This window comes from Mytilus galloprovincialis, chromosome 4 (genome assembly GCF_965363235.1).
Source record: "Mytilus galloprovincialis chromosome 4, xbMytGall1.hap1.1, whole genome shotgun sequence".
NCBI lineage: Eukaryota > Metazoa > Mollusca > Bivalvia > Mytilida > Mytilidae > Mytilus > Mytilus galloprovincialis.
The window spans coordinates 93,026,251-93,048,752 of record NC_134841.1 but is presented as its reverse complement, the minus strand read 5'-3'; the positions used below and the strand labels follow the sequence as shown (position 1 = coordinate 93,048,752).

The window sequence follows — 22,502 nt, the reverse complement described above, 5'->3', positions numbered from 1 at the left end:
TTTAAATCAATCTTCAACCCCTATTAAAAAATGGGTATACTCCAATTGACGCATGGCGGGAAAATTCTTTTAAAAACATTGATCAGAAGTTGTTGAAACATCAATTTCCAGACTAAGCTGCCTTGACCCTCAACTTTGCCACTTCAGGTTTATTTAATTATTTAAGTTTTAAACATTTTATAGCGACATCATCTAGATATGTTGAAAGTCTACAGATTTATGAACATGATGAATACATAAATAAGATATATTTTCTCAAAAAATCTACCAGAACTTGGCAAAAATAAAAGTTCAAGAGTTTGTATGAACTTTGAGTCTGTGATTTTGTAAATTAACATACAATTGGTATCAAAAAGAATTAAGGGTGAAAGATGATGATGGAAGTGTTTAACGACCTTGACTGGATATACATCCCTCGCACGCTCAGATCCCTGGGGGCTACTGACTACTTTTGCCGTGGTCCCACGCTCCAGCTTGTCTGGCAAAACAGCCGTTAGATGTCAAGAGTAATCTCGGACTAGGTCGGTTAAGTATTATGTACCCTTGTGTTGATTCAATGTTAATCATATGGAACTTGTACTCTTATATTTGGCAATTTGATTGACTGATATATATAGGATTATTGCATGCAGTGCTAGCAATGATTTCCTAAAAACAAGTTTATTAATGTAGTTATTGGTTAAAACAAATATAAATATGGACCAAATCAAGTACACCTTTCAGGGTGTGCTCGACTTTAGTGACTCAGCACGAGGTGTTTTGGATATTACAGGTTGCTTAGAACTTTTTGTAAAAAATAAACACTAGCACATCATAGAAAATCAAGTGAGTAATTTATGTTTCAAATTTTATAACAAAAATCTGTATTAAAGGCTGTGGATTTTCTATAAAAATCTTGATTTTGTTGCCACAAAGACCTCTTTTTCTATATTAAATGCAATTAAACAGTGAAAAATAATGCTTTGCATCAAGTTTCCCCTTGGAATATGTACAAAATGGCATATCTCTATTATTCATTATATCTGTAGTTTTGATACAATTGAAGTTTGAAAAGTTCGTACAAAAATGGCTACAGGAGGGGTCATAAACCTTAAAAGTTATGATAAAGTTTGTTAAATGCTTTGATTTTAGTGCCTGTGTAAAGCAAAATTCTATCCAAATGAAATATCCCCGGAAAAAATGTTATACAGATAATGTAAAAAAAAAATTCAGTAGGAAAATATTTCATTGTGGGATTTTCTCCATTTATACCATGAATTTTTTCTGGGAAGTTAAAATAGTGAATTGTTAATAAAAAAATACTTAATCTTTGCAAACGCTATGGTGTATTTGAATATAAGCTAAATTAGTGGAAAAAAAAAGAAATAACCAGTGTATCCACGCAGGTGCAGATCCAACCATTTGAAAAAGGGGGTGGGGGGTTCCAACTATATGTCCCCATTCAAATGCATTGATCGTACAAAAAAAGGGGGGTGTTCCAACCCCAAGAACCCTCCCCCTGGATCCGACAATGCCACGGACCTAACACTTGAAGGCTGTACAGTGACCTATAGTTGTTAATTTCTGTGTCATTTTGGTCTCAGTCTTGTTGAGAGTTGTCTCATTGGCAAACATACCACGTCTTCTTTTTTTATATTGATGATTTCACTTCATTTCAACTGATAAAAACCAATGATTGGATAATTTTGTGTGAAAACATTCACAACATACTTTTATTTGATTTGATTTGATTTGATTTATCTTCTGTTTGCATGGTTTCACCCTCAAGATTTTGTGTAATGACTAATATGTGTGTCCAAAATTATGAAATTGATTCTGGAAAATATTATATCGATAAAATGAAAATTTCTCATAATTACCTCCCTTTGATTAATAAATTATACAAGTTCTACGTTGGTGACACATTTATCATTATGGTCAGGTATATGTATAGAATGCAAGAAACTTACCAAGTATTTCACACAAGCTTATATAAAATATGGAACGTAAAAGATTGACTTCTAAATACTATCCATATAAGATTGAATTTAAATTCTCTGGAAAAAATGTACAGGTCTGTAAAATACCAAGTCTGGAAAAAATTGACTGTGACAAATATCAAAGAGGAAGAAATAAACTGTTGCACAACTTCATTGGGAATATGACTACTCTCAAAGTCTCAATAAGCACTGATAAGGCTCCAAAGCAAAAAATAAATAGCCTTTTAAGATGCCATAATTATTTGGACTAGGATAGGACTAGAGACATATATATTTGTAAGGAATGCAGATCCAGGAATTTAACAAAGGGGCCCCACACATGACAACATCACAGTCTGCCCAAAAAACTTTTCCAACTAATACATTTTGTAATAGTTCTAAGACCAATATTAAATATTCTGCTATTTTTTGCTCACCTGGCCCAAAGGGCCAAGTGAGCTTTTCTCATCACTTCCCAGTTGGCGTCCGTTGTCGTCTAGCGTCGTTTGTTAACTTTTACAAAAATCTTCTCTAAAACTACAGGGCCAAATTTAACCAAACTTTGCCATAATCATCATTGGGGTATCTAGTTAAAAAAATGTGTCCCATGACCCGGCCAGCTAACCAAGATGGCCGCCATGGCTAAAAATAGAACATAGGGGGTAAAATGTAGATTTTGGCTTATAACTTTGAAACCAAAGCATTTAGAGCAAATTTGACTTGGTCAAATTGTTTATCAAGTCAAGATTTATCTGCCCTGAAATTTTGAGATGAATCAGACAACCGGTTGATGGGTTGCTGCCCCTGAATTGGTAACTTTAAGGAAATTTCGCCGTTTCTGGTTATTAGCTTGAATATTATTATAGATAGAGATAAACTGTGAGAAGCAATACTGTTCAGCAAAGTGTGTCTACAAATAAGTCAACATGACCAAAATTGTCAGTTGACCCTTAAGGAGTTACTGCCTTTTATAGTCAATTTTACCATTTTTTCTTAAATTTTTTGTAATCTTTTACAAAAATCTTCTCTGAAACTACTGGGTCAATTTTAACAAATTTAACAAGTTTGGCCACAATCATCATTGGGACATTTAGTTCAAAAAATGTGTCCGCTGACCCGGCCAGCAAACCAAGATGGCCACCATGGCTAAAAATATAACATAGGGGTAAAATGTAGATTTTGGCTTATAACTCTAAAACCAAAGCATTTAGAGAAAATCTGATATGGGTACAATTGTTTGTTATGTCAAGATCTATCTGCCCTGAAATTTTCAGATGAATAGGACAATTGGTTATTGGGTTGCCGCCCCTGAATTGGTAATTTTATGGAAATTTTACCGTTTTTGGTTATTATCTTGAATATTATTAATAGATAGAGATAAACTTAAAACATAAATTATGTTCAGCAAAGTAAGATCTACAAATAAGTCAACATGAGCAAAATGGTCAATTGACCCCTTAAGGAGTTATTGCCCTTTATAGTAAATTTTAACAATTTTGGTAAATTTTTACAAAATGTTTTTCTCTCTAACTACTGGGAAAAGTGCATTATAGACATGATAGATAAATAGATATATTGTTAACAGCAAGAGTATTCAGTAAAGTAATATCTACAAACACATCACTATCACCAAAACACAATTTTGTCACAAATCCATCTGTGTCCTTTAATATGCACATAGACCAAGATGAGCGACACAGGCTCTTAAGAGCCTTTAGTTCTTATGTCCATTATGTGTCTAAACAAAGTTTTGCAAATACTTACTAGTCGGAATGAAATAATCCGTTTCTTGGTAATATGTGTCTGATAAAACAAGTTAGGACAAAATAAAAAGACAAATATCCAAATTACTGATCAAAATACTCGCATGTATGATGTAGAAAAACATAGATATAGACACATTTATCTAAAAGTAGAAGGAATGTTGATAATATCAACTGTATCTCTTAAAAAACTTTACTGGTATTCCATCTGAACCTGTGCTTTTGGTAATGTTAAGTTTAGTCAACTCATTAATCACCCTAATTCATGTAATTATCATAATAAAGATAAGATTCAGGTTATTTAAAGTAAATACAAGGTTTATACTGTCTTTCTGGGAGAAAAAGCTACAAAATTCACTGTAGATGAATTTGAAAAATTATTATTGAATGTTTATTCAGTCACATATTAAAAGGAAAAATATACAAATGCATATTAAATTTGGAAACAGCTGAAAAAACAGTAAGATATGAAAACAGTAGTTCTTGACATTTGTTGTGAAAAATATTAAACAGATGGTTTTATTATTATATATTTTGATAATGTTAATTTTTATTTTCAGTTAATATAAAGTTGTGAAGAATGACAACAATTGTAAATCCTGGGTAAGATTATAAGCCATAAGACACACATGTATTGGATAAATAACAAAAAAACAGACAAAAGAACCCAATACTAAATACAGTTTGCTTAGCATACCTTGAAGTTGTTCCCATAAACACAGATACTGATTCAACCTTGTCATAACAGATAGTCATCTCTTGAACATAAATCAGGGGTGGATCCAGCCTTTTTCAAAAGGTGAGGTTCCAAACGCAGTATAAAAAGGTATCTGCCACAGTAAATGAAATATATTTCATGGATGTGAAACAACTAGCTAGCAATCAATCAATCAATCTAAACAGATGGTAGCTATATATTGTAGACATTTCAAAAGGCTTAAGGTGGCACCTAACACTACAGGGAGACAACTCTGTAAAATCAGCAGAACGTTTTAATGACATTGTGTTCTCAAAGGAATATTAAGTTTCTCAATGATCAAAACAAGTTTTTGTCAATCTGCTATATAACCAGTGTATTTTTTCTGATTAAACGGTTGGTTCAAATTTTTTGAAATTTTTATATTTTTGTCAAAGGTTCAAAGTAAATACTATATCAAAATTTTAAGAAAATTAAACTAGCCAAATTAATTTTAGTAAAGGTGTTAGGTACCACCTTTATGCATTGCAGTATACCACTCATCCTATTTTTCCAATTATTTTAACTTGAAAATGTAATCAATAATGTGAATTGGTGATCAGTATAGTAATAATGAGAACTCACAATATACGTGTTATACATTATGTAAATTATAATAATATCTGATACATATTTTGTCCATTAAAGACATTATTCAGGCTATTGGTACTTTACGGAACGGAACGGAACGGAACGGAACGGAATTTCATTTAAGGTATACAAAGGGGGCATTTATCAAAATTTCGAAAAATCTTTAAAACAAAACAAACTTTAAATTTCTGTGTTTTACGGTTTTCCATATACAAATAACACAAATGTATACTTAATCTCATCTTCACAGGTGAAATGTGTAATAATGTATAACATCGGAAAATATTCTGTAGATGAATATGTCGGATTGTCCTGATAAATTATCATGAAATTAACGCATTTGCAAGTCATACCATATGATATCTAGACTGACCTCACGTCGTCCTTGATTAGAGACAGTGATCAAAATGAATCTGATTTAAACTTTTTAATTTATTTTTCCGTTCCGTTCCGTTCCGCAAAGTACCAATTGCTCTGAGGAATTGGTATTTAACGGAAAAAACGGAAACAGACATCTTTAATGTAATTAAAGCAGTATGATAAAAAAAAATTGTCTGACACCTCTTTTTGCATGAGTGGTATGTGTTTTAGATAGCATTTTCGACTTGATCAATAATAAAAAATTTAACACAAAGGCAGGTTACACAAAAAGTCTTTCTCCTTCCATCGGTAATTATATTTTAAAAAAGAGGCCTTCAACAGCCCGTTCCGACGATGATTAGAGACAGTGATCAAGTTGAATCTGATGTAAACTTTTTAATATATTTTTCCGTTCCGTTCCGTTCCGCAAAGTACCAATTGCTCTGAGGAATTGGTATTTAACGGAAAAAACGGAAACAGACGTCTTTAATGTAATTAAAGCAGTATGATAAAAAAAATTGTCTGACACCTCTTTTTGCATGAGTGGTATGTGTTTTAGATAGCATTTTCGACTTGATCAATAATAAAAAATTTAACACAAAGGCAGGTTACACAAAAAGTCTTTCTCCTTCCATCGGTAATTATATTTAAAAAAAGGGGCCTTCAACAGCCCGTTCTGACGATGATTAGAGACAGTGATCAAGTTGAATCTGATGTAAACTTTTTAATTTATTTTTCCGTTCCGTTCCGTTCCGCAAAGTACCAATTGCTCTGAGGAATTGGTATTTAACGGAAAAAACGGAAACAGACATCTTTAATGTAATTAAAGCAGTATGATAAAAAAAAATTGTCTGACACCTCTTTTTGCATGAGTGGTATGTGTTTTAGATAGCATTTTCGACTTGATCAATAATAAAAAATTTAACACAAAGGCAGGTTACACAAAAAGTCTTTCTCCTTCCATCGGTAATTATATTTTAAAAAAGAGGCCTTCAACAGCCCGTTCCGACGATGATTAGAGACAGTGATTAAGTTGAATCTGATGTAAACTTTTTAATTTATTTTTCCGTTCCGTTCCGTTCCGCAAAGTACCAATTGCTCTGAGGAATTGGTATTTAACGGAAAAAACGGAAACAGACATCTTTAATGTAATTAAAGCAGTATGATAAAAAAAATTGTCTGACACCTCTTTTTGCATGAGTGGTATGTGTTTTAGATAGCATTTTCGACTTGATCAATAATAAAAAATTTAACACAAAGGCAGGTTACATAAAAAGTCTTTCTCCTTCCATCGGTAATTATATTTTAAAAAAGGGGCCTTCAACAGCCCGTTCCGACGATGATTAGAGACAGTGATCAAGTTGAATCTGATGTAAACTTTTTAATTTATTTTTCCGTTCCGTTTCGTTCCGCAAAGTACCAATTGCTCTGAGGAATTGGTATTTAACGGAAAAAACGGAAACAGACATCTTTAATGTAATTAAAGCAGTATGATAAAAAAAAATTGTCTGACACCTCTTTTTGCATGAGTGGTATGTGTTTTAGATAGCATTTTCGACTTGATCAATAATAAAAAATTTAACACAAAGGCAGGTTACACAAAAAGTCTTTCTCCTTCCATCGGTAATTATATTTTAAAAAAGAGGCCTTCAACAGCCCGTTCCGACGATGATTAGAGACAGTGATCAAGTTGAATCTGATGTAAACTTTTTAATTTATTTTTCCGTTCCGTTCCGTTCCGCAAAGTACCAATTGCTCTGAGGAATTGGTATTTAACGGAAAAAACGGAAACAGACATCTTTAATGTAATTAAAGCAGTATGATAAAAAAAATTGTCTGACACCTCTTTTTGCATGAGTGGTATGTGTTTTAGATAGCATTTTCGACTTGATCAATAATAAAAAATTTAACACAAAGGCAGGTTACACAAAAAGTCTTTCTCCTTCCATCGGTAATTATATTTTAAAAAAGGGGCCTTCAACAGCCCGTTCCGACGATGATTAGAGACAGTGATCCAGTTGAATCTGATTTAAACTTTTTAATTTATTTTTCCGTTCCGTTCCGTTCCGCAAAGTACCAATTGCTCTGAGGAATTGGTATTTAACGGAAAAAACGGAAACAGACATCTTTAATGTAATTAAAGCAGTATGATAATAAAAAATTGTCTGACACCTCTTTTTGCATGAGTGGTATGTGTTTTAGATAGCATTTTCGACTTGATCAATAATAAAAAAATTTACACAAAGGCAGGTTACACAAAAAGTCTTTCTCCTTCCATCGGTAATTATATTTTAAAAAAGAGGCCTTCAACAGCCCGTCCCGACGATGATTAGAGACAGTGATCAAGTTGAATCTGATTTAAACTTTTTTATTTATTTTTCCGTTCCGTTCCGTTCCGCAAAGTACCAATTGCTCTGAGGAATTGGTATTTAACGGGAAAAACGGAAACAGACATCTTTAATGTAATTAAAGCAGTATGATAAATACAAGTCAGACCCTTCTTTTTTGAATGAGTGGTAAGTGTTTTAGATAGCATTTCGACTTGATCAATATTTAAATAAACAGCTGCGCCATGAGCGCATGATACGCCCGTCGTCTTGTGAAAAAACATAAATCTTTTTTGAATAACACAGGGTTGTACAGGATGTCATGCTTAGTATATCCTGACTCATTCCTTATTCCCGCTCAATAGGAAGATTGTACAAGATGTATTTGGAAACCCGACGCAACATTAGCCTGTTAAGTTTTAAGCAATAGAGATACAGCGCAACATGTGAAAAAAAACCTCTTTTTTTACAAAAAACTCAATAAGTCGAAAATATAAAAATGAATCATCACCAAAAAGTATACAGATCTTTAGATTAATATAACAAAGAAGTGTGTAAAGTTTTAAGCAATAATCATAAATCGTTTTTGAGATATGGTGCGACATGTAAACCCCCCCCCCCCCCTTTTTTTTTTACAAAATACTCAATAACTCAAAAATAAAATTTTGAATCATCACCAAAAAGTATACAGATATTAAGATTAATATAACTAAGAAGTATTTAAAGTTTTAAGCCATAATCAAGAATCGTTTTTGAGATACGGTGCGACATGTGAAAAAAACACACCCCTGTTTTAGTTACAAAGTGCCGTAACTCAAAAAGTTGTAATCTTATTTTCACAAAAAAGTATACAGATCATTTTACCATCATAAGAAACAACTATGTTAAGTTTCATGAAATTTGGATAAGTCGTTCTCAAGTTACGGTGCGACATGTTTACACCGGACAGATGGACAGACGGACGGACGGACGGACGGACGGACGGACACTGGACATTTGTATACCATTATACGTCCCGTCAAAATTGACGGACGTATAAAAAATAAGACAAAGACAGGTTAGACAAAAGGTCTTTCTACTTCCATTGGTAATTATAAATTAAAAAAGGGGCCTTCCGAAGATGATTAGAAACAGTGATCAAGTTGAATCTGATTTCCGTTCCGTTCCGCAAAATACCAATTGCTCTGAGGAATTGGTATTTAACGGAATCGAACGGAAACAGGCATCTGTAATGTAATAAAAGCAGTCTTGATAATATCAGTGCAAAGTTTTTAAAAATTACTTCTCATCTTATTTCAGTTCCCTTATGTCAAATTTTTAATTCAAGCATTAAAAATCAGTTTATCCATCATTATTCAAACTAGCTAAAGTCATACCAGTTTTTGAAAATAAATGTTAAAAAATGATGTATTTAATTACAGACCAATTGCATTTTTACAATTAGTATCTAAAATACTTGAGAGACACGTAAAAACTTATTTAATGAACTATACGGACACATATAATCTGTTGTATGTCCTGCAATCAGGTTTTCGTTCGAACCATTCCTGTCAAACTGCCATGACAACTTTGTTAGATAAATGGTTAAAAGCAATTGATGAAGGCGAATTAGTAGGAGCAGTATTTCTGGATCTTTGTAAAGCTTCTGATGTTCTTCATCATAAACTGCTCCTCCAGAAATTACAAAAATACAGATTTTCTTATTCTTCACTGCACTGGCTTACTTCATATCTAACTGATAGACAGCAGGTTGTATACATTTCAAATACTTTTTCAGGTGTATTAAAAGTAAAAACAGGTGTACCTCAAGGGTTCGTTTAAGGTCCCATATTATTCTTATTATTCATTAATTTTTTGCCTTTGTGTAATCCAAATCATAACAGTGATCTTTTGGCTGATGATAGTACTATTTCTGTTACTGGTAAAAACAAAAGTTGTATAGCCAGACACTAAATACTGTGTTAGAAAATATTTCTCATTGGTGTGATGAAAACAAAATGTTAATCAATGTATCCAAAACAAAGAAAATGTGTTTATGTTCAAAACACAAACTTTCTGTCATGTGTAATGAACCTTTTAATATCTTCATTAATAATCAATATATTAATGAAAGTCAGCGTGAACAAGTCCTTGGTATTTTTGTGGACGCAACTCTGTCTTGGTCTGATCATATCAAATATGTTATTAAAAACTTTAAGGTAAATTCTTCCTTTAGCTCTACTAAAAAGGATCAAGAAATATTTAAATCATAATGCAAGAATTTTATTTTATTATGCATACATTCTTCAAAATTTTGACTACTGTTGTTCAATATGGGGCAACTGTAACACATTTTTAATCGACAGTTTGCTTAAATTACAAAAAAGGGAAGCTAGAATTATTTTAAATGAACACGATTTTCAAAAACCATCTGTTGAACTTTTTAAAGAATCTGGAATAATTCCAGTAAATACATGTAATAGAATATTATACCACAAGTCCTTATTAATGTATGAATAAAACAATGGATTGGTACCCCAATACTTGTCAAATCTTATTGTAACTACAAATAGCAAACAGTCATACAGTACTCGACTCTCATTTTCAGATAATTGTATTGTTCCAAAATCAAATACAGAATTATACATGCAAACCAAGCTTTTCTTTTAGTGGTCAAAAGGTGTGGAATTCACTATCCAAAGAAATCAAAAAATCAAAAAAAATGTATCGTCATTCAAGTATACTTACAAATCATTATATATTTTAACAATAAAACTCAAAACACTATCATGTAATCCGTTTTGTTCATGTATTTGTTTATGTAATTTAATATTTATACTATTATTCATCATTGTGTATTGCTAGATTGATTTGGTTTATATCAACCGTGCAAGGGCTTTTGTCAAGGTCGTTAAAAAAAACCCGTAGTAGTAGATTATGTTTATTCATGTTGTTAATATTGTGTCTATAGAGAGCCTTATTGAAAATTGATTTAATTTTTTTTTTCGTAAATAAATATGTTGATTCTGAATAGAGAAAATAAATAATTTGGCCAGCAAAGGGAGAAAAAAAATTTTGACAGAGGATATTTACCATAAAAAATAATGTTAAATTTGAAAAAAATAATTTGTCGCGCCACTTCCCAAAAATAAAAATAAAATGCGCGCATGCCTCCCCCTCTGCAAGTTAAATGGTCCGTCCTTAAAGATCATATAAAATGTCTCGATACGTTGCTTATAAGGATCTGAAAACGCTCAATTTTACTTTCTGTTTAAAGATCTTTTGAGGTTCTCTTAATTTGTCGGATTAATACACACTTTTAAAATTTGAAAGCTTAAATTTTTATTAGCTGATGTAAAAACTACCAGGACAGAAAGTAAAACGGAGTGTTGTCAGATCCTTGTACGCAAACTTTTTAAGAGTAGACACGGGATTTGAATTTTGATTTAATTTGGTTTGAATATAAATAAAAATTTATGTGTTAATCTTCTTTGTTTATCCTACTATAAATTTCAGAATCGCAGAGCCAATGCAGTGTAGTCTATATAAACATAGCAGACATAATGGGTATGATTACAAATGAGACAACTTTTATCAACAGACGAACTAATAAAGATGTATACCCCAATAAAACATCGTATGCCTAATGGCATTCAACAATGAACAAAGCACATCCAATATAGTAAGTTATAAGAGACCCCTTTACTTGCACTCACTACTAAATGTAAACCAATAAAAAGCGAGAAAAACAGCGTTTCCGGTTTCTAGAAAAAAAAGCAATAAACAAATATAACACGCTGCCGATTTCGGATCTTGATCTATATAATGAGGCGCTGTTCAAGTCGCCGTGAGCGCTCTATCCCCTCAAGAGCAATGGTGTAATAGTACAACTTGTTTAGTTAAATTAAAATTCTGTTTAATATTAGATCGCCCATGTTAAGAGTTGTGTACATATATTTGAGGTGTTCAGAAACAGCAAAGATAATTGTTATCATTATAGAGAAGACTTTTTCACTATACAAATTTCTATTTAGTTGAGCACTCTTAAATAATTGTTAAAAGTTTGGCAAAAACAGATCCTCTCCTAAGAAACATTTTAACAAGAGAAACGTTTTAAATAGCTCTGATTTCTTATGTTAGCATGCTACAATAAATATAGATTACATGGATGTTTGCTGGGCGATATTCATGCATTGGTTTTATACATTTTAGTCATTTTGTTGGAAGATTTGTTATTTTCATCTAAAAAACTTAAAAAGTTTACATCAGATTCAACTTGATCACTGTCTCTAATCATCGTCGGGACGGGCTGTTGAAGGCCCCTTTTTTAAAATATAATTACCGATGGAAGGAGAAAGACTTTTTGTGTAACCTGCCTTTGTGTTAAATTTTTTATTATTGATCAAGTCGAAAATGCTATCTAAAACACATACCACTCATGCAAAAAGAGGTGTAAGACAATTTTTTTTATCATACTGCTTTAATTACATTAAAGATGTCTGTTTCCGTTTTTTCCGTTAAATACCAATTCCTCAGAGCAATTGGTACTTTGCGGAACGGAACGGAACGGAAAAATAAATTAAAAAGTTTAAATCAGATTCAACTTGATCACTGTCTCTAATCATCGTCGGGACGGGCTGTTGAAGGCCTCTTTTTTAAAATATAATTACCGATGGAAGGAGAAAGACTTTTTGTGTAACCTGCCTTTGTGTAAATTTTTTTATTATTGATCAAGTCGAAAATGCTATCTAAAACACATACCACTCATGCAAAAAGAGGTGTCAGACAATTTTTTATTATCATACTGCTTTAATTACATTAAAGATGTCTGTTTCCGTTTTTTCCGTTAAATACCAATTCCTCAGAGCAATTGGTACTTTGCGGAACCGAACGGAACGGAAAAATAAATTAAAAAGTTTAAATCAGATTCAACTGGATCACTGTCTCTAATCATCGTCGGAACGGGCTGTTGAAGGCCCCTTTTTTAAAATATAATTACCGATGGAAGGAGAAAGACTTTTTGTGTAACCTGCCTTTGTGTTAAATTTTTTATTATTGATCAAGTCGAAAATGCTATCTAAAACACATACCACTCATGCAAAAAGAGGTGTCAGACAATTTTTTTTATCATACTGCTTTAATTACATTAAAGATGTCTGTTTCCGTTTTTTCCGTTAAATACCAATTCCTCAGAGCAATTGGTACTTTGCGGAACGGAACGGAACGGAAAAATAAATTAAAAAGTTTAAATCAGATTCAACTTGATCACTGTCTCTAATCATCGTCGGGACGGGCTGTTGAAGGCCTCTTTTTTAAAATATAATTACCGATGGAAGGAGAAAGACTTTTTGTGTAACCTGCCTTTGTGTAAATTTTTTTATTATTGATCAAGTCGAAAATGCTATCTAAAACACATACCACTCATGCAAAAAGAGGTGTCAGACAATTTTTTATTATCATACTGCTTTAATTACATTAAAGATGTCTGTTTCCGTTTTTTCCGTTAAATACCAATTCCTCAGAGCAATTGGTACTTTGCGGAACGGAACGGAACGGAAAAATAAATTAAAAAGTTTAAATCAGATTCAACTGGATCACTGTCTCTAATCATCGTTGGAACGGGCTGTTGAAGGCCCCTTTTTTAAAATATAATTACCGATGGAAGGAGAAAGACTTTTTGTGTAACCTGCCTTTGTGTTAAATTTTTTATTATTGATCAAGTCGAAAATGCTATCTAAAACACATACCACTCATGCAAAAAGAGGTGTCAGACAATTTTTTTTATCATACTGCTTTAATTACATTAAAGATGTCTGTTTCCGTTTTTTCCGTTAAATACCAATTCCTCAGAGCAATTGGTACTTTGCGGAACGGAACGGAACGGAAAAATAAATTAAAAAGTTTAAATCAGATTCAACTTGATCACTGTCTCTAATCATCGTCGGGACGGGCTGTTGAAGGCCTCTTTTTTAAAATATAATTACCGATGGAAGGAGAAAGACTTTTTGTGTAACCTGCCTTTGTGTAAATTTTTTTATTATTGATCAAGTCGAAAATGCTATCTAAAACACATACCACTCATGCAAAAAGAGGTGTCAGACAATTTTTTATTATCATACTGCTTTAATTACATTAAAGATGTCTGTTTCCGTTTTTTCCGTTAAATACCAATTCCTCAGAGCAATTGGTACTTTGCGGAACGGAACGGAACGGAAAAATAAATTAAAAAGTTTAAATCAGATTCAACTGGATCACTGTCTCTAATCATCGTCGGAACGGGCTGTTGAAGGCCCCTTTTTTAAAATATAATTACCGATGGAAGGAGAAAGACTTTTTGTGTAACCTGCCTTTGTGTTAAATTTTTTATTATTGATCAAGTCGAAAATGCTATCTAAAACACATACCACTCATGCAAAAAGAGGTGTCAGACAATTTTTTTTATCATACTGCTTTAATTACATTAAAGATGTCTGTTTCCGTTTTTTCCGTTAAATACCAATTCCTCAGAGCAATTGGTACTTTGCGGAACGGAACGGAACGGAAAAATAAATTAAAAAGTTTACATCAGATTCAACTGGATCACTGTCTCTAATCATCGTCGGAACGGGCTGTTGAAGGCCCCTTTTTTAAAATATAATTACCGATGGAAGGAGAAAGACTTTTTCTGTAACCCGCCTTTGTGTTAAATTTTTTATTATTGATCAAGTCGAAAATGCTATCTAAAACACATACCACTCATGCAAAAAGAGGTGTCAGACAATTTTTTTTATCATACTGCTTTAATTACATTAAAGATGTCTGTTTCCGTTTTTTCCGTTAAATACCAATTCCTCAGAGCAATTGGTACTTTGCGGAACGGAACGGAACGGAAAAATAAATTAAAAAGTTTACATCAGATTCAACTGGATCACTGTCTCTAATCATCGTCGGAACGGGCTGTTGAAGGCCCCTTTTTTAAAATATAATTACCGATGGAAGGAGAAAGACTTTTTGTGTAACCTGCCTTTGTGTTAAATTTTTTATTATTGATCAAGTCGAAAATGCTATCTAAAGCACATACCACTCATGCAAAAAGAGGTGTCAGACAATTTTTTTTTATCATACTGCTTTAATTACATTAAAGATGTCTGTTTCCGTTTTTTCCGTTAAATACCAATTCCTCAGAGCAATTGGTACTTTGCGGAACGGAACGGAACGGAAAAATAAATTGAAAAGTTTACATCAGATTCAACTGGATCACTGTCTCTAATCATCGTCGGAACGGGCTGTTGAAGGCCCCTTTTTTAAAATATAATTACCGATGGAAGGAGAAAGACTTTTTGTGTAACCCGCCTTTGTGTTAAATTTTTTATTATTGATCAAGTCGAAAATGCTATCTAAAACACATACCACTCATGCAAAAAGAGGTGTCAGACAATTTTTTTTATCATACTGCTTTAATTACATTAAAGATGTCTGTTTCCGTTTTTTCCGTTAAATACCAATTCCTCAGAGCAATTGGTACTACTTTGCGGAACGGAACGGAAAAATAAATTAAAAAGTTTACATCAGATTCAACTGGATCACTGTCTCTAATCATCGTCGGAACGGGCTGTTGAAGGCCCCTTTTTTAAAATATAATTACCGATGGAAGGAGAAAGACTTTTTGTGTAACCTGCCTTTGTGTTAAATTTTTTATTATTGATCAAGTCGAAAATGCTATCTAAAACACATACCACTCATGCAAAAAGAGGTGTCAGACAATTTTTTTTATCATACTGCTTTAATTACATTAAAGATGTCTGTTTCCGTTTTTTCCGTTAAATACCAATTCCTCAGAGCAATTGGTACTTTGCGGAACGGAACGGAACGGAACGGAAAAATAAATTAAAAAGTTTAAATCAGATTCAACTGGATCACTGTCTCTAATCATCGTCGGAACGGGCTGTTGAAGGCCCCTTTTTTAAAATATAATTACCGATGGAAGGAGAAAGACTTTTTGTGTAACCTGCCTTTGTGTTAAATTTTTTATTATTGATCAAGTCGAAAATGCTATCTAAAACACATACCACTCATGCAAAAAGAGGTGTCAGACAATTTTTTTTTATCATACTGCTTTAATTACATTAAAGATGTCTGTTTCCGTTTTTTCCATTAAATACCAATTCCTCAGAGCAATTGGTACTTTGCGGAACGGAACGGAACGGAAAAATAAATTAAAAAGTTTACATCAGATTCAACTGGATCACTGTCTCTAATCATCGTCGGAACGGGCTGTTGAAGGCCCCTTTTTTAAAGCAATTGCTTTTATGCTATCGCGTATGGCCATCTTTGTGACCCAGATCAGAGACTCCGCCCATATCAAGCCATAGTATTTTGTTAAACAGGCTCCTGGTCTGTCATTCTTTAACACCTATGTATGTTTTCTAATGCAATACATAGCTTGAAACTTTAAAAAAACGTTAGTGGATTTAAGAAGTTTCAGAATATGTTCTTGTAGATGTATTTTTGTATTTAAAGGGTCAACCGTTTGACTATCAAATAACATAGAAGTGCGAGTGAAAAAAAGTACATTTTTATAAATGCGATTCCGTTTTCCGCCGTTCGTACGATGTTTCAACAAAATATGGATTCATTTCAGTTGTTGATTTAGTATTGAAAATTTAACTGAATTATCTCCTATTAAATACGGTTTTATATGTTTAATTTGTGTTTCTTTAAGAGGTCAGGTGCTCTTGTTCATTCATAAAATTATCGTTCATTCATACATTTATCGTAAAATCAAAATCACTACACAGGTTAATGCGTAGTGTCAAATGATTACCTGTAATCTAAAAATAGACAAACTTTGTTTGCGCAAATAATTTAGCGGAACGAAACCCTTGTTGAAAACAAATAACAATAAGTTCGTTTTCCTTTTCTGTCAAACTCCGTAATATTTATCGATCACCTTACTAATGAAATGGAAAAGTCGGTCCAGATGAAGAGATATTTCAATTTGGAATTTTCTAGTTACATAGATTGAAAAAAAGTACGTCTTTTTAAATATCATGATCAAAACTGGGAATGCATAACAAATGTCAGATGAAACCATTATCCTCGTCTTTTCAGTGAACAAGTCTACTACGTTTGTTGACACTCGACGGTCCACCGTGTTAGCAATTTTATTTCACATGTTTTTGAAATATTGAAGATCATTTTTCGCAATGTTTCCTGAAAATTGATAAATGTCAAAGCAACGTAGAGCTGTTTGTTCTTGTTCGTATAATAAAATTGAGAATGGAAATGGGGAATGTGTCAAAGAGACAACAACCCGACCATAGAAAAACATACAACAGCAGAAGGTCACCAACAGGTCTTCAATGGAGCGAAAAATTCCCGCACCCGGAGGCGTCCTTCAACTGCCCCTAAACAATACATCAGTGATAACGATTTAATGTCATGTTTGTCTGTGATGACCCCCCCCCCCCCTTTTCGGGATTGCATGAGAATTATAGTTATCTCGTACCCACATGCACTTGTTTCTATCCATAGGAAGGTCGGCTATCCATATAAAACTATTTTGGATAGAAACAAGTGCCTGTGCTCGTACCGCATCAGAAGGACATACATGTATATCAACTGAGCAATAATGTTTGGAACTTAGTTTTAAAAATGATGACAAAGTACCATTATGAAAATATTTTTATTAAGCTGAAATATATATTTATTCTTTACATGTTTATGTCTTGTAAGATATTTTATTTCTTTCCCGTTTTTTAACATTTGCGTCTGGAAAGTTGAAATGTTTTAACTTAATCATTTGTGTTAATGGTTAAATATAAATTGATAATGAAAATTGTTAAAATTAAATCAATAAAGGAAATTATTGCCCAGTTACAAACACTACCAGGGGATAATCCATGATGATTTCTTTTTGAGTTATATGTTTCAGCACATGTATATTTGACCCCAACTTTAGCCTGGTAAACATGTTGTCTCCTTGTGAAATATAAAACATATTAAAAATGACTTTCTGCTAAAGTCTTTTATTTATATAAAGTTAAAACCTTCTTACTTCTAACTAGACAACACTCATGTCAGGTTTAATTATTATATATATGTGGATGAAAAATAAAAGTCCCCAAACATTAACATGACAGCAATTGCTTTTACAGCCTTTAAGGCTTTGATTAAGATATAATTACCGATGGAAGGAGAAAGACTTTTTGTGTAACCCGCCTTTGTGTTAAATTTTTTATTATTGATCAAGTCGAAAATGCTATCTAAAACACATACCACTCATGCAAAAAGAGGTGTCAGACAATTTTTTTTATCATACTGCTTTAATTACATTAAAGATGTCTGTTTCCGTTTTTTCCGTTAAATACCAATTCCTCAGAGCAATTGGTACTACTTTGCGGAACGGAACGGAAAAATAAATTAAAAAGTTTACATCAGATTCAACTGGATCACTGTCTCTAATCATCGTCGGAACGGGCTGTTGAAGGCCCCTTTTTTAAAATATAATTACCGATGGAAGGAGAAAGACTTTTTGTGTAACCTGCCTTTGTGTTAAATTTTTTATTATTGATCAAGTCGAAAATGCTATCTAAAACACATACCACTCATGCAAAAAGAGGTGTCAGACAATTTTTTTTATCATACTGCTTTAATTACATTAAAGATGTCTGTTTCCGTTTTTTCCGTTAAATACCAATTCCTCAGAGCAATTGGTACTTTGCGGAACGGAACGGAACGGAAAAATAAATTAAAAAGTTTAAATCAGATTCAACTGGATCACTGTCTCTAATCATCGTCGGAACGGGCTGTTGAAGGCCCCTTTTTTAAAATATAATTACCGATGGAAGGAGAAAGACTTTTTGTGTAACCTGCCTTTGTGTTAAATTTTTTATTATTGATCAAGTCGAAAATGCTATCTAAAACACATACCACTCATGCAAAAAGAGGTGTCAGACAATTTTTTTTTATCATACTGCTTTAATTACATTAAAGATGTCTGTTTCCGTTTTTTCCGTTAAATACCAATTCCTCAGAGCAATTGGTACTTTGCGGAACGGAAAGGAACGGAAAAATAAATTAAAAAGTTTACATCAGATTCAACTGGATCACTGTCTCTAATCATCGTCGGAACGGGCTGTTGAAGGCCCCTTTTTTAAAATATAATTACCGATGGAAGGAGAAAGACTTTTTGTGTAACCTGCCTTTGTGTTAAATTTTTTATTATTGATCAAGTCGAAAATGCTATCTAAAACACATACCACTCATGCAAAAAGAGGTGTCAGACAATTTTTTTTATCATACTGCTTTAATTACATTAAAGAGGTCTGTTTCCGTTTTTTCCGTTAAATACCAATTTCTCAGAGCAATTGGTACTTTGCGGAACGGAACGGAACGGAAAAATAAATTAAAAAGTTTAAATCAGATTCAACTGGATCACTGTCTCTAATCATCGTCGGAACGGGCTGTTGAAGGCCCCTTTTTTAAAATATAATTACCGATGGAAGGAGAAAGACTTTTTGTGTAACCTGCCTTTGTGTTAAATTTTTTATTATTGATCAAGTCGAAAATGCTATCTAAAACACATACCACTCATGCAAAAAGAGGTGTCAGACAATTTTTTTTATCATACTGCTTTAATTACATTAAAAATGTCTGTTTCCGTTTTTTCCGTTAAATACCAATTCCTCAGAGCAATTGGTACTTTGCGGAACGGAACGGAACGGAAAAATAAATTAAAAAGTTTACATCAGATTCAACTTGATCACTGTCTCTAATCATCGTCGGAACGGGCTGTTGAAGGCCTCTTTTTTAAAATATAATTACCGATGGAAGGAGAAAGACTTTTTGTGTAACCTGCCTTTGTGTTAAATTTTTTATTATTGATCAAGTCGAAAATGCTATCTAAAACACATACCACTCATGCAAAAAGAGGTGTCAGACAATTTTTTTTTTATCATACTGCTTTAATTACATTAAAGATGTCTGTTTCCGTTTTTTCCGTTAAATACCAATTCCTCAGAGCAATTGGTACTTTGCGGAACGGAACGGAACGGAAAAATAAATTAAAAAGTTTACATCAGATTCAACTGGATCACTGTCTCTAATCATCGTCAGAACGGGCTGTTGAAGGCCTCTTTTTTAAAATATAATTACCGATGGAAGGAGAAAGACTTTTTGTGTAACCTGCCTTTGTGTTAAATTTTTTATTATTGATCAAGTCGAAAATGCTATCTAAAACACATACCACTCATGCAAAAAGAGGTGTCAGACAATTTTTTTTTTTATCATACTGCTTTAATTACATTAAAGATGTCTGTTTCCGTTTTTTCCGTTAAATACCAATTCCTCAGAGCAATTGGTACTTTGCGGAACGGAACGGAACGGAAAAATAAATTAAAAAGTTTAAATCAGATTCATTTTGATCACTGTCTCTAATCAAGGACGACGTGAGGTCAGTCTAGATATCATAATGCATGACTTGCAAATGCGTTAATTTCATGATAATTTATCAGGACAATCCGACATATTCATCTACAGAATATTTCCCGATGTTATACATTATTACACATTTCACCTGTGAAGATGAGATTAAGTATACATTTGTGTTATTTGTATATGGAAAACCGTAAAACACAGAAATTTTAAAGTTTGTTTTGTTTTAAAGATTTTTCGAAATTTTGATAAATGCCCCCTTTGGATACCTTAAATGAAATTCCTTTCCGTTCCGTTCCGTTCCGTAAAGTACCAATAGCCCATTATTCAACAATTGCAATAAAAAGTGCATGCAATAATTTCTGAAATTCACAGTAATTATATATTACTTTGTAACTAAACAAATATTTGTGTTCAGATGTTAGTTAATGGATAGTGACATAACTTTCAGTTTTGAAGACTTTAGGCCAGAGAAAGTTCAGTCAGCAGGAAACCATCAGTGTGTCATGGCAGAAATAGATAAGATAAATAAAGATCTACAGGAACTTAAAGATGGACTAGTTGATACAAGTGGTAGGTGTATAATTGATGTAAAGAGAGACTACCGGATAGTTAATTATACAAGTGGTATTTTTATACTAAACTCAAGGCTGGCATATGATATGTGGTACAAGTTTATAGATGTATTCTTAACTCAAGGCTGGCCTAGTTCAGTAGTTGATGCAAATTGTAGGTGTATACTTCACTTAATGATGGCTTCGTTGATGGAAGTGGTAGGTGTATACTCAAGGAAGCCTAGTTGATACAAGTGGGCTTCTGCTGTTGTCTGTTATATGGTCGGGTTGTTGTCTCTTTGACACATTCCCCATTTCCATTCTCAATTTTATGTTCTGAATTTTAGGATGTCCCTGTTGATAACATGTACAAGTTATAGGTGTAACTTGAGGATAGCATAGTTAATGCAAGTGGTACATGTAGGTGTATACTAAACTGAAGCCTAGTTGGTGCATATGTCAGACATTTCATCTGACTATGTCCTTGTTTTCATGAATCATTGGATAGTCAGATAGTGATTAGTTTTTGTGTTTTGGTCTGTTTTTTTCAGATACTATAAGCAAAAGGACCACAATTTTTGGTGTATGGAATGATTGTAGAAACAAGTCTTCAAGCTGGCAAGGTTCATATGATCTTGATCTCATTTTCATGGTTTTTAGTGTTAAGATTATGTGATACTTGTATTAAAACCTTCATATTACAGACTTTCAAACATAAATTCAGTCACAAGTGAGCAGACACAACATTTCAATGTGTGCATTCTTGTTTTATAAAGAAAAAAAGAAATATTTAAAAAATATGTTTATGACAGAGCAACCCAATAACACAATTAAACCATGCAGCTAAATGTGAACATACTTTCAACATTGATAAACATTGTTCGCACATACCATAAACAATGATACATGATATATTTCAACTATCTATTGTCATGAGAATGTTTACATGATATATTTCAACTATCTATTGTCATGAGAATGTTTTTAACTAGTAAATACAATCAGTGTGTTTTAAGCAGTCAACACTTCATCACCGACAGCTCGGCAATCCCAAGTGAGACACTGTTCCATGGAACCATCACACATTTTTTAAAGATGGTTTTCCAAAAACATTCTTTATCAAATTAGAATAAAGAGATTGTAGTATCTTAGAAAATTACATTAGTAGTACATGTCTCTAATTCTTATATTTTAAATATTTGCAGTTAGATGCCACATGTTAGAAGTGGAGTTAGCCACACAGTTCAGCCCATATATGGTGTCAACAGTCAGGAACACTAAACAAGATTGTGCAAAATGTACAGAGACAATTAGGAACTATGTTGGAGCAGTGTCAGAGTAATGCACAAAGTTAACTGTTTAAGATAGTTCTAATGTTTGTTAAATTTGAACAATTAAAGCTCCTATATTTAATATATTGTAAGCCAAAACATTATCATGTTTATATTGTCTGTTAATTACTTTTATTTGTTAACATATAACATTGTATTTGATGTAAAATAATAAATAAATTATATGTTTAAGGAAGTATGTAGTTATGTGATGTTTCAGATTTTGGATATGTACTGGTACACATAAGAGAATGGTAATATGGGATAAGAAATATCAAAGAATGGACTACAATAATAATACAGCAGTTGTTGCTGTAGATCATATTAGGCTTTTGTTGTCTCGCTTGGCAGGGGCGTCAACAGTGTATTTGTTTGTGATAAGCTCTAGTTTATGGTGAAACACAACTGGTAGGTCAATCATATTTGGTATTCAAATTCATTGGCATTTGCAAGAATCATTTCCATGGAGATTATATTGTGATAACAGTT

At 32.7% G+C, this 22,502-nt stretch overlaps 1 protein-coding gene across 2 annotated transcripts; it reads left to right on the top strand.

The window, feature by feature from the left end:
• The first annotated feature begins 35 nt into the window (after positions 1-35).
• On the top strand, positions 36-22,209 carry LOC143073410 (uncharacterized). 2 transcript variants are annotated; one of them, XM_076248935.1, is made up of 5 exons: positions 36-147; positions 4,282-4,324; positions 20,580-20,701; positions 21,234-21,305; positions 21,888-22,209. In XM_076248935.1, the coding sequence occupies exons 2-5, from the start codon at positions 4,302-4,304 to the stop codon at positions 22,022-22,024; spliced, it is 354 nt and encodes a 117-aa protein (XP_076105050.1). In that variant the 5' UTR covers positions 36-147; positions 4,282-4,301; the 3' UTR covers positions 22,025-22,209. The 2 variants fall into 2 exon arrangements, with proteins under 2 accessions (XP_076105050.1, XP_076105052.1); XM_076248937.1 differs by lacking the exon at positions 21,234-21,305.
• The last annotated feature ends 293 nt before the right edge of the window (positions 22,210-22,502 follow it).

What these genes read in the sequence shown, in the direction of transcription:
- LOC143073410 (XM_076248935.1), top strand. Translation starts at nt 4,302, where the DNA reads ATGACAACAATTGTAAATCCTGG. An exon ending in ACAACAATTGTAAATCCTGG is followed by an intron (nt 4,325 to 20,579) that starts GTAAGATTATAA and finishes CATAACTTTCAG; the next exon opens with TTTTGAAGACTTTAGGCCAG. An exon ending in TGGACTAGTTGATACAAGTG is followed by an intron (nt 20,702 to 21,233) that starts GTAGGTGTATAA and finishes TGTTTTTTTCAG; the next exon opens with ATACTATAAGCAAAAGGACC.